The sequence below is a fragment of the Lipotes vexillifer genome, unplaced genomic scaffold (assembly GCF_000442215.2).
Source record: "Lipotes vexillifer unplaced genomic scaffold, Lipotes_vexillifer_v1.1 scaffold217, whole genome shotgun sequence".
Classification (NCBI taxonomy): domain Eukaryota; kingdom Metazoa; phylum Chordata; class Mammalia; order Artiodactyla; family Lipotidae; genus Lipotes; species Lipotes vexillifer.
The window spans coordinates 4320350-4333327 of NW_006788200.1; the positions used below are offsets into that span (position 1 = coordinate 4320350).

The 12978-nt window shown below is 45.1% G+C and overlaps 1 protein-coding gene across 3 annotated transcripts in view; it reads right to left on the minus strand.

Moving 5' to 3' along the window:
• Positions 1-12978, minus strand: part of TRPC7 (transient receptor potential cation channel subfamily C member 7) — a 145966-nt gene that overhangs the window by 55745 nt on the left and 77243 nt on the right. For 2 of the 3 annotated variants that reach the window (XM_007461393.1, XM_007461392.1), the window contains one exon: positions 1830-1994. The exons of the other annotated variant lie outside the window; for it this stretch is intronic. In XM_007461393.1, the coding sequence (XP_007461455.1) occupies positions 1830-1994 (165 nt within the window). The remainder of the gene's footprint in view (positions 1-1829; positions 1995-12978) is intronic. 3 annotated transcript variants of the gene reach the window in all.

Consider the following 12978-nt stretch of genomic DNA (forward strand, 5'->3'; position numbering starts at 1 on the left):
CCCCCCCCCGTCCACACATCCTTTTTTTTTTGCATCACATCTGCATGATATTGGCCAAGATTCTTCTCAGACCTACTGAAAATCTAAAAAATTTAGTCAGCAACTGGCATATCATCTCTTTCTGAATCTTTCCCCAGGCAGGTAGGGGCAAACCAATTTGCTGGTGTTGCTTAGTCCCAGTTCCCTGGAAGCTGTCACATTTAGTTTTACAGCAAAAGTGAGGATTGGCAGTGTTTGACTGTTATTTTAATGATTGATGCCCTAGAATTAGTTTGTGGCTTAGAGTGTGGAGGCAGCATCCCTGTCCATCTCTGGATGAAGGCAATGATCTAACTTGCAGTACAGGCTAGATACTACTACTGTGAAAACAAGTGCCTAAAACAAATGACCAGCGCTAATCCAGTTTTCAATCTGGTTAGTCTTTTTTCACTCACTGTGCTTTTCCAGCTCATGATAAAGGACAGAAAAAAATAGCCTTACCCTACATATGTATCATTTGGGGAATACTGATTTAGAAATCTGTGTCATGGTAGAGTGCCATAGAAACAAAATCCTCAATAGATATGAGGTTGGACACCACAAATATTCAGTATGAGGACTTTTATTTTTAACACTATCCTACAGAAGAAGGAGTTTGAGTCCTAATTTCTTTCTCTGACACCCCTCCTACTCTAAGGCAGTCAGTTCCTTGCCTGCCTGGTTAGGTGGCCTCATTAGCAGATCTGAAGTCTTGGGCCCATCGTCCTGGCATGAGTTTTGTCTTGGTGGAGTTGACAAGAGGATCCATTCGCTGATGACACTTTTATTAACTGCCTTAGCTGATCAAATTCCCTGTGGAACTAATCTCCCTGTAGTCATATTTCTTCTACTGAATGTTGATTACCTAAGCTTAATTGCTTTTTTTTTTACTATTTCACAAAGTAAATGCAGCTTTGGAAACTTTAATGACCACTTAACCTACGAAACATATTTCAGAATTTCGACATGATTTGTTTTTATAGGCGCTAGCTCTTGCCTGAAGCTGGAGTGACTGCTGATGCCTTTTGTGGCTTTGGGTCAGATGGGCTATAGGGAGGGTGGAACACGAGGTGTGGCAGCTTGGCTCTTGCAGGTTCCACTCCTTCCATTACAGGCGGGCACCAGACACTCCCCCTTCCTGCGAGAAAAGAGCCTAGCTTTGTGCCTTTCCACCCCTCCTCCTTTTTCCTTTGTCTTTTTTCCTTCTAGTGATCTAATTAGCTGCCCATGTGGGCCAGAACCCAGACAAGGAAGCCAGGAAACCAGGAAGATGTTGAGATGGGTCTGCATTGCCCCAGTATGAGAAGCCTTTGACTGTCAGCTCCTAGTTGTTTCTCCTTTCTGAACCTGCTTAGAAAGTGTGTGCATCATAATGTAATTGAGGGAGTGAAATGAGGTGTTGCATGAAAAGGACTTAGTACAAAGAAAGTACTCAATAAATGTTGGCTATTCCTATTATCATTATTGCAATTATTATTACTATGGGTTTGGAGGCCATGTTTAGGACATTGCATAATTAGAAAAGGAAAAGTGCCTTTATTCCCCCTTTATTCTGTTATTGATCAGATTAGGCCTTGTGTGTATAAAAGTTTCCATTTTATCACTCCTCTGTCTTTTAAGAAAATGATTTAAAAAAGCAAATCTTAGCATTTTCCCTCTTAAGTGGTTTTCTACTTTTGTTGGGCCTCTCAGGGCTATTTTCTTTAAATGTGGGAAATGGTTAGCTGCATATTTGGACAAAATGGACTTTAGGTTATGCTAAGTAGAGAGAAGAAATAACCACAAAGACATGCACCTTAAGCAGTCTGTACCTTGCTGCACGGAGCAATCCAATAGGCTATGGCGAGAAAAGGGAGGCCTAGGGAGACTCCAAAGACAGCCAGGAATTTCACAGCAATAGACTGTTGACGTAAGCCTGAGAGATTTTCATACCACATGGTAAGCAATTGCTGTTGACAGTTAGGATGAGCAACGAACTGTAAAAACAAAACAAAAACAAAAACAAAATGCAAACAGGAAAATGGCATCAGTAGCACTTGAACAGTATATGACCTATGAGTAGCTCAGGGCTGACGTGTTCCCCTGGGGAGGGTGGCCTGGGTGTTCGAGCCAGAGCAGCTAGGTCAGGTACCTGCTGGGCCCTTCTGACTTGGGGATGCTGGGGGTCTCTGTGCTATGAGCCCTCACAGGACTGGCCCTCATAGGACTGGCTGCATCAGGGCTTGGTAAACTGAGGACCTTGAGAAGTCTCAGGCACAGAAAATGACAGTCAGCTTCTGTGTAGATGCTTGTCTCCAATCCAAGGAGATGTATCTCTGGGCAGGGTTCATCTGGGAGTCAGCGTATTGGAATGGATGGAGCATGAATGGGACTTTAGAGTCAACATGCGTTTGAATTTTGCTCTGCCGTTTACTAGCCAGGTGGCCTTGGGCCAGCTGCTTTACCTCTCTGAGCCTCAATGTTGTCCTCTGCAAAACAGAGCCTGTCACATTGTCTTGTAGGGTTAAATGAGATACTGTAGAAAAGTTCCTCTCTCTTTTCCTCTGTTGTCTAAGAAAAAGTTCTTGCAGTGGAGTTTCCAGAGCACATGTTAAAGCTCCTCAGTACTTCGCCACTGGATTTCAGTGGTATTTGGCTTGCATTCCTGTTGCTTATTGTAGCATGCTGGAGTGCTGACACATTATATCCCCATGCAGTAGCTTCTCACTGCCACCTCCCTCTCTTGGATCTGCCTTGCCCTCATGCCAGGTTACAAGGTGGGCCTTTTGTGGACATTTTGTATTGTTGACCTCACCCTTCTTGATATATGTTGGACTAGGGTTGGAACCCAGACTTAAAATGGGTCCATTAGGTTTTCTCAGCTGACTATTTTTTTGTTTATTCCTCTTTTTAAAAATTTATTTATTTTTATACATCTTTATTGGAGTGTAATTGCTTCACAATGTTGTGTTAGTTTCTGTTGTACAACAAAGTAAATCAGCCATATGCATACATATATCTCCATATCCCCTCCCTCTTGAGCCTCCCTCCCACCCTCCCTATCCCACCCCTCTAGGTTGTCCCAAAGCACTGAGCTGATCTCCTTGTGCTATGAGGCTGCTTCCCACTAGCTAGCTATTTTACATTTGGTAGTGTATATATGTCCATGCCACTGTCTCACTTTGTCCCAGCTTCCCCCTCCCCACCATGTCCTTAAGTCCATTCTCTATGTCTGCATCTTTATTCCTGCCCTGCCACTAGGTTCATCAGTACCATTTTTTTTTTAGATTCCATATATATGCATTAGCATACGGTATTTGGTTTTTTCTCTTTCTTACTTCACTCTGTATGACAGACTCTAGGTCCATCCACCTCACTACACATAACTCAATTTCGTTTCTTTTTATGGCTGAGTAATATTCCATTGTATATATGTGCCACATCTTCTTTATCCATTCATCTGATGATGGACACTTAGGTTGCTTCCATGTCCTGGCTATTGTAAATAGTGCTGCAGTGAACATTGTGGTACATGTCTCCACATAATTTTGAATTATGGTTTTCTCAGGGTATATGCCCAGGCTACTTGAGACTGGGATCGAGAGAGGCAGTCTTTTAATTGACTGAGGAGTTAACATGTAACCTTCAGGGATCTGAGCAGCTACCTTCCACTGTGTAGACTAAGTAGCGAAACAAGCCAGTTAAAAAGAGGGAAAGAAGAATGAAGTTGTATGGAAAGAGGTTCTATAGTGTCCTACCCTCTCTGAGGTCCAGCTCCACTCTGCACACATGGTCCACGAGACACCCCTAGATTCATATACAGCATCTTCCTTTTTCTGATTGATTCAGCAGGTTGACTTGAGTTGCTGTAACCAAGCATCCTTTTTCTGCAAATATTTGGTGCTACTTGGCCATTTGTGTTTAGTTGATTCTGAGTCTTGGCCAGTAGAAACTGGTAATAGGGAATATGTAAGTAACATTTATGGGAATAAAGTTTACACTTGAGAAAATTATGCTCATTAGCTTATTTCCTCCCTGTGACAAAGGGAAGCCATTATTTGCTTTAGGCAGCCTGCTCTTTGGCCCTGTCAGGATAGCCGTATGCCATAGGAGCTGGGACGCATGGACTAGAGCAGATAGACTGGGCATTCTTCAAAGAGACTGCATTTTCAGTGGATTACCCTGGATCATAATGTCCCAATTTTCATCCCATTTGCCTCATTGGGTATTAAGAGGATATATGCAGCAATTTCTGGGAAATGCAAAACATTCCCTTTTCATTATAAGAACAATATAAATAGAGCTATTTAAAAAATTCTCAACGCAGATGGCAACATCTTCTTGTTTCCAGTTTCTGGGAACTCACAGCAGCAACCAAATGATTTGCGAGGATGCTATCAAAGCTTTATTTGGCCCTGCAGCAGCCCCTGGTGATACTGTTACTCAATCATTAGCTGCAAATGAGGCGTTTTTGGGGTAGCACTATTGGATTCATGTCAACCATTGTGGTTTTTCCCTTCAAGAACAAGAGCAACAGATTCTCCTCAACCCAGGTAGGAACCCTGAGGCCATCATATGCTTTCCTGTGCCCTTTCTGGCTCACAACAAAGTGGAGCAAACAACAGAACGTCATGCACATGTTTCAGTAATTCTCAGAGCCTGATCACAGCAAGTCGTCCCGTTGCAGGTCGACTTGCAGGCATGGGGGGGGGGCAGTCGGTTTTGTTTTTCCACAGTTAGCCTTCCCTCGGTGCTGAAATGGTCCTGCCCTGGAGAAACACACAGTCTCTTGAAGTAGCGGAAGACCACTTGGCTCGCCCTGTGGCTCCCTGCACTGTAGCTGCTCTGGAAGGACTCCCGTCCTGACCCCTGCCTTTGGCGTCTTTGTCTTTATCTGGGGAGAAGCCCATCCATGCTTCTTCTGCTGCCTCCTGCAGACAAATCAGCACAACAAATTGGGCAGCAGAGCAGGAGGGGAAGAATTCTGAGAGAGAACACAGTGGGAACAATTCCCACTCGCCCTTACCTGCCTCAGAGGACAGTGGTCCCGACTAAAACAGGGGGGGTCTCTCTTGAGACTCTGTCCTCTGATTAGACCTTTGTTAATTTCCACAGTGGCCTTTCTTCCTCCGTAATAAAGTAACCTAGCTCCAAACATGCTATTTATTTGTAGACAGACTTTATAATACTCCCAGTAAGCAGACGGCAGCTGATAGCTGAAGCCCAGATTGTTATTTATCTTTATGTGGGCACTTTTCTGTATTGGTAGCAGGACTTAGAAGGTAACTTCGTGACGCACAGTTCAGCGTGTATCAGAGGATTTTTCTCCACTGTGCTTTTGAAGCACAGAGAAACATCATTCCCGACCCAAGGAAGATGAGAGTAACATGAGGCACACCATCAAGACACAAAGAACACCCTAACCAGAAGGGCACTCAGTCAGGGAACAAAGGCAGGAGCAGGGGGAGGGTTTTTAGAAGCAGAGTCAGAGAGGAACAGAGGAAGGAAAGCCCACAGCTAGATAGAACAGAGTGGGAACTCAGAAAATCAGTGTTGTCTTGGGCCAGATTTCTTCGGCATCTGGCTCACAAAAGGATGGAATGATCTGGATCCTAACAAGAGGATTGCCCAGGCCATTCCTGCCCCTAAACCATTCTGGACTGAGAGCATGGTACGCATTTATGAAAGTTCTTCAAGGGAGAACTGGTTTGACCACCTCAGCTTTCCCATCGACATGATTCACACTCTTCCTAGTAGGGAGTCATGGCCTGGAGCTGAGACTGTTAAGAGGTAGGCTTACGTGGAGCAGAGCAGCCTCTCAAGAGAATATATGTCGGACCATACCCACAGCTGGGATGGACTGTTCCAGAGGACTGGGTTGGGGCGGGGAGCTAAGAAGTTAAATTGCAAAGAGGGATGGGAGGGAGCTCTGAGACAGAATTCCCTATAATGGAGAAGGAGACTGGAAAACAGGACCTGAGGGTCAGGAGGGCCTAGAATTCATGTGGCTGCCGGTTCTTGAGTCCATCTCAAGCCGGTTATTCTGGTGGCATGTTTGACCAGCCTTCATGTCTAGTTTAACAACATTTGTACCCAAAGCTGGTTTTCTGTTAATATCATCTCACCTAAACTTCCTATTCCTCCCAGACCCTGGTGACCTAGTGAGAATATAATGCTGGCATATGGGAACTTTTGGGCATACTGGCCAAATCTTGGCTCTTTCTTTGCTTTCAGTTGGTCCATGTGCTACTATTTTTCTTCTATAGCCTGAAGGAAAATTATCCCCTTCGCTCTTCTCCCTGCTTTGTATTCAGTTATAAGGAAATATCTGATATTTTAAGAATAGATAGCTGTTGAAGAGCTATCAACATTCCTTAACTAACTATTGAGCATTTTTAGGGCTGTTTCACGGAATATTAACACCCCTGGGCCATATATTCATATTACAACAGGGCTAAGACTTTCCTGACGGGGGGTCTTTAAGCGTGTGGACTGGTACATGGCTCCTTGGGTTCAAGTCCGGGCCCTGCCACACGCTGGCCATATGCTCTTCGATCATTGACTCTTTCCATGCTTAACTTCCTTTTTTCTGTAAAATGAGGCTAATAATAAAGATTGAGTGAGTAAGTATTTGTAAAGTGCTTAGGACAGTACCTGACAAATAGTAAGCGCTGTATTAGTATTTGATAACTAAAAATAAGCCCGTGACTCTCCTTTCCTTTCCTGTTTTTTCCTTTCCCTCTTCCTCTTGTTTCTCTGTCCTCCTCCTCACTCCCTGAGGTTCTACTCCACCCTCCTTATCTTTATTCTGACCTCCACGTTGTTTTGGCAGATTTTCTTGAAGTGTTGCTGCCTTTGGAAAGGTTCATGTAGCCTGACGGGTGCGTGAGGCCACTCCCTCTCTGTCCAGTACCTCCCTCCTTACCCTCCAATGAAAGTGCTTTATCCAGGCAATTAGGTAAAAATGGGCTGGTCTCTTCTAGGGCAGTCAAGGTCACCATCCAGTCTACTCAGCTCCATGTTGATGCGCCCCCTCCACTCTGCAGCTCTCCATCAGTGAGGCGAGTACAGGTTCCTGAACCTGCAGAAGTACTTCTCCTCAGTCCTCGATGCCCCTCCCCTCCTCCCCCTTAAAGGCTGTTAAATCCTGCATTTCCCGTTCAGTGGGGAGGGGAAGAGGGCTACATTTGAGCTGAGGCTTTGAGGCTGCATGATTTCCATCATCCTTAAACACAGATTTTTTCTCTGACACTGGGCCTCATTTACAGAATAATGAGATGTGGCAATGCATGATCTGATAAGCTGAAGAATAAATTAGCTGGAGAAAAATTTATGAAAACCAATGCTTATAGAGAAGATGACTTATTTTATACAGATAAACCATCGAAGGCTGATGTCCAGTGTGACTGTGGTCAAGATTTTCCACTTAGCTCGTCACTAGTCTAGAAACCTTTTTTTCCTCCCTCTGGAAGCTATCTACATAGGCAAAAAGAGACAGATACTGTACCAGTTGTCAAGTGGCTGTTCTTAGTGTGGACAGTCAGACTGAATTAGTATAGTTCTGTGGTGCCACTTCCTGTCTGGTGCATCTCATGGGATTTGGTTCAATGGTGCTAATGTTCTTCCCTCCCATTTTGTCTTGGCAAAGCTCTCAAGTCATGGAAGTTGACGAGGGAAGAAGAGGAATGGAAATGTCAGTTGTTGACTAGTTTAGTTTGTTGGTTTGTCCATTCATTCATTCATTCATTCAACATATTTTTCCTCACTGCTGCCCCTTACCAGGCACTGTGCTCAGCCCTGGAAATACAGAGAAGTTGCAGTCCTTGTCCACAGGGAGCTCTCAGCTCTGTGAGTCTGTGCATGGAATAGGGCTGAGCAGTAATACCCACCAGTTTACGGAGTAAGCCTTCCACGAATGAATGAACACCAAATGCTCATCCCGTCAGTGTGCTATCTCCTGGGTCCCTCCCTCTTGTGAGACCTACTATTGAGAGCCCCACATCCTTGGCACAGCTAGTTGCTTTGTCTACACTGATAGCTTAACCCTCAGACTCTTCCTCTCTGTGCAGGCAGTTAGCGGAGTGGTTACATGCACAGGCTCTGAGGCTGGACCATCCTGGTTCAAATCCTAGATACGACATTTTCTAGCTGTGTGACCCTGGGAAAGCCACTTCACTTCTCCTAGCTTCGTGATCTACGAGAGAGGAAAACATGTGTTGGGTGCTCAGTACGTGGCCTGGTACTTACACTTTAAGGTGCGCGTTGGTGTTACTGCTGCTGTTCCCACTACCACTTCTGCTCCCCCTCCAGGGCTTAAAATAGTTCTCTCTGCTCTTCCCTTTGCTGAGTTTATCCATCAGCAGAGTGTTGAGTGACCGTGTGATTTTAGAGTTAAACATTCCTGAAGAACTTAGTATGCTTAATTACAGTAAAAAAGAAAGCAGAAGTTGCCGTTGTTTTATTAAGTTTTCAGTCAATAGAGCATTCTAGTATGGAACCAACATTGCCACCATGCTTACTGAATCTATTTATTTAGCCATGCAGCTCCTGAGCGGCCACTACAAGAGTATAATCCAGGATAGTTCTGGGTAAGTGGTGATGGAGAATGAGAAGGAAAAGGTGTGGGGCTTGGAGCTTTGGGTGGGTAGCCCCACAATTCATACCACTTTCAAGTAGCCTCTAAGCATGGGCACTAGACAAAGTAAAATGTTTTAAAATCACAGCTTGAGTGTTTTTTACTGTTAATAATTTAGGACCTAGTATGTGAAGGAATTTTGGTTATGTTACCTGTAATCTTCACAATAACCCTCCCCAAAATGGATGTATTATCTACATCCTCATATACAAATGAGGATGTATTATCAACCCCATCTTGCAGTTGAGGAAACTGAGGCTGAGTCAATTTAAGTCCCACAGCTAGAGAATGGTGTAGTCAGGGTTCCAGCTCAGGTCTGTCTGATTCCAAAGACTGAGGTCTTTTCATGTGTAAGCTCCCTCTGAAATTCTCTTGATTTGGTTGGCCTGGACTCTAGCCCTTCCCGGTCTTAGTTCTTTGCCATAAATAAAACAGTAAAAGCAAACACTTGTTGAGCACTCATATGGAACAGGCCCTGTGCTTGAGCACATTATGAACATTGTCTCATTTAATCCATTATGCCCATTATAGAGCTGATGGCACTGTGACTGTCAGATCCAAAGTGGACATTTCTTAGCCATTTCCTTACACCGCCTCTCTCAACTGATGTTTCCTGCGTCTTTTCTGGGTCAGGTCTCTGGCATATTCTATTTGCCAAGCAGGAGGGCCTCTCTGTGAGCCTATAGATTTCACATGTGCTGCAGAGATGCTCATACCCCCAGCCACAGTTTTGGCTGTCTCCTTTCACCCTGTGGCAGTGGGCTGTGTCCTCTTGGGGAGGACAGTTGATCTCTGACTTCTCCAGAGCAGTAGATGTTTTATGATAATCCCACATCCACTCCATTTGCACTGTTTGGGTTGGATGGGAGGATGGAGGGTTAAGGTTAGATGGGGGGGATTTTGGTTGGGGAGAAAGGAAGCAAGTGAAAGGGAGGGAAAGGAAGGAAACAGAAGAACAGAGCAAAGGATGGGAGAGTAAGAGAATTTAAAACCTGACTTCCAGCTGCTGTTCCAGCTTCTGCTCATTTCCTCCCCATCCCTAGTCTCTGGCCAAACTCCATCAAAGCTGTTCTCAGAGCCTTCCCAAGCTTGACCATCTCTGAACCTCTGGTCAAGGTATCGCTGCAACCTGGAGTGCTTTCCTTCTTATCCCCCCGTAGCCAAGTTTTGTCCAGCTCAATAACTGTCTCTTCCGTGAAAGTTTACCCTGCCCATTCAGGTGAGAATCTTTCTTTCTCTCTTCTCAAGTCATTTGTAGTCTCTCTCGTTAATCATAGTTACAATGCCTGTATAACCCTCTACTGGAGAGAAAACCCCTCTGGAGGGCTCTTTTGGTCCTTAGGGTGGTGCTCAGGCAGTGTCGTCTGAACGAGTGAATGGTGCAGCAGGAAGTTCTCCGAGTTCAGACTGCAAACCTGGTGCCACCTAGAGGACCAGAGTGGCCTTCCAAACATGGTCCCTGTGGTGTGGCAGAGTCCAGCACTTGTGGCCATGTGACCACATCTGGAAGATGCACATGGAAGTTTGCTTGCTCTCCAGGAGACATGATGAGCAGATAGATGACTGAATTCATGTCTCCACTGAAGTTGTTCTCACTGCAGAAGTGCCAGGAGATTGGAAAACGACGACAGCAGCAGCAACAGCAACAACTTCTTCATTTCCAGAGGTAACTGAGCTAGGAGTTCAAAGATCTTTTACCAGGAGAAAATTCATGCCGTCATCTGCAGGAGGTGCCCAAGAGTGGAGCCAGGGAGGCAGGCAGGGATTGGAGCTCAGCTCTTGGGGAGTTCTGCTGCTGCGTTTCACGTGCCTTGCCTCCACACCTGCCTTCCTCTCCTCACCTGTTCTGCAGTGCTGTCTTCAGAATCCCCCGTTTGCTAACTGAGTGTGTTTTAAACACTCCCCTCTTTGCTGGGAGATTCCATTTGGATGCCCGCACAGATGGCTCTCGCTCGATTCCAGCTTCCCCTACCTTCTCTTCCACTTGTGCATCTCCTAGCCCAGCTAACCCTGGCGTGTTCTTGGTTATTTACTTAGTGGAGGGTCCTGCTAGGTAGCTGCTGATTGAGCCATTCTGGAAGTCTACAGGGCAGCAAGAGGAGATGGGCACTTCTGAAGACTCTTTGCACTCACAGAGACAGAGATTTGATATCGTCTTTTCAGTTGAGTAGTTTGCTTGTTGTTCCCAAAGATAACTCTCTGTTCCTGTTTCCCAGGGACAGCAGGATATGAAAAATTCCTCGACCTCAAATTAGTCAAACCTTGAATTTTCCAGATCAATAGGGATTACTTACACAAATGTTCCAAATTGGTAGGTTCTGAGGACTGTATCTGTGACTCAGCAGCATCTCTCTTGCCAGGGAAAGAATTATTTTCTCATGAAGCAGCCTGTGCTTCAGTCTTTGGGGTGCAGTGACCCAAACAAATGGTTCTGGGCTTCTCCCGGAGCTCTGAGCGAGCCATTTCCTGAGTGCAGACACAGTGGCAGCAGGCCTTGGCTGGCCCTCCTGGAGGCGAATGCTGACTGTGTGATTTTGCAGTGCTCCCGGGAGTCCTCCCACAGCGCTGAGCCCTGAGGGTGCTGATGAAGTGACTTGGTTTCCAGTCTGGCTGTGTTGTCATGGCCAGAGTCACACTATGTGTGGATGCAGAGTGAGCTTCCAGCTGGCTCCAGATGACTGCCTCTGCTCTTTCACAGTGTCACAAAGAGGCCACTCTCCATTCCTGGGCAGTGACTCTCTCGACCCCACTTAGGGCTGTGCCCTAGCCTGAAACTAAAGGAGAAATGGAAGCAGCCTCTAGCAAACCTTCTTGGATTATCTTTAACTACTCACGTTCCCAATCCCTCCCTTTCACCCAAACTGCTCTACATACTGTTCCTAAACATGGCCTGTGTAGTAGCCCTCATGCCTGTTTCAAGGAAGGTCCATCTTGCTTCTCTCTGGTTCAGTTCCTAATCAACCTTCAACATCCAAGTTCCTCTTTACTTTCAAGTCCTACCAAGTCCTTCAGCCCCCTGAGATACCGTGGACTCTTCTGGGTCTTGTTGTACAGCCAACTCACTTGACAGTCATGGTCATGGGTCAAGCTGTGAATAGCTGTATTATTGTGTTTACATCTGATCTCTTCTGCTATTTTTAAGCTCTTTGAGGAAACCAACTGTCTTTGTATCCCCAGGAGTGTGCAGCCTTATGTTTTGCACATAGTAGGTACTCAGTAAACATATTTTGAGTGATAAATTGTACTCTTCTGAAGCCTCTAAGCTCTGCTCCATCATTTTCTCTGTGACTCATATTCCCAGAATGATTTCTAAATATAACACATCCTCTCTTACTCTCAGGGTCTGATGAACATTTAACTGTCTTCACGTCTTTAGTAGAGGGCAGACAGGGAGAGATGATGAAATCTAAACCAGGCTCTTGTCTTCTTGTGCAGGAGAAGATTGAAATGGGAGGCTGAAATAGGGTTTGAGGATTCTCTTTTGGATTGAATGAGGGTTGTTTAATTTCTATGTATGGCATTACCAAACTGACATCAATCTGAAAAATATTTATATAATAAAAATAGTAATAACTATTATCATTATAAAGAGTAGCTAATGTTTATTGGTTATCTATTCTGTGGCAGGCTCTTTGCTTAACAATCACTGTTATTTAACCCTCATATCGATTCCTTCAGATAGATATTGTTATATCCCTATTTTAAATATGGGAGCATGAGACACAGAAATTAAGTAACCTGCATATAAACATGAAGGTGATATAACAGGGTATGGACTTGAAGCCAAAGACAATGTTTTGAACTATTATCCTGTATTTCCACAAGGTAGATTTTAAATCAGGCAGGCACACCAAAGCATGAGGAACCACAGTGATTTCTCCAAGCTTACAGAGGCCAGGGGACCTCCTGATTCAAGTTGTTAGAACTCTGATCTCTCTGTGCTTCTGCCTGTGGGCCAGCCAAGGCCCAGTAGAGATAAAAATCAGGAATACGCAAGGGGAAAGGCTTGAAGCCAGCTTCCTCGACAACCTCATCTTCCTAAAAGGAGCGAGTCATCGTGCTAAAGATGAAATCCTGGGCTCTCTCTCCTGCGTACAGACAAGAGTGGCAACAACCGATTCAGCCGTGGCTCAACTGCCTGGTCAGCAGTTTGCTAGGAACCAGGTTAATGTGGAGGTCACCTAAGCCCTGATTTACAGCCTTGAAACATACAGACTCCGGCCAAAAACCCGCTTTGCTAAAGGATCTTTTTAGGATCTCCGGCCTCTTGCCAAATCCCACCTGATGCTGGCATTCTACTAGGAAGAGCTGTAGTTTCAGATAATTCTTTGAGCCTGAGAACTTGA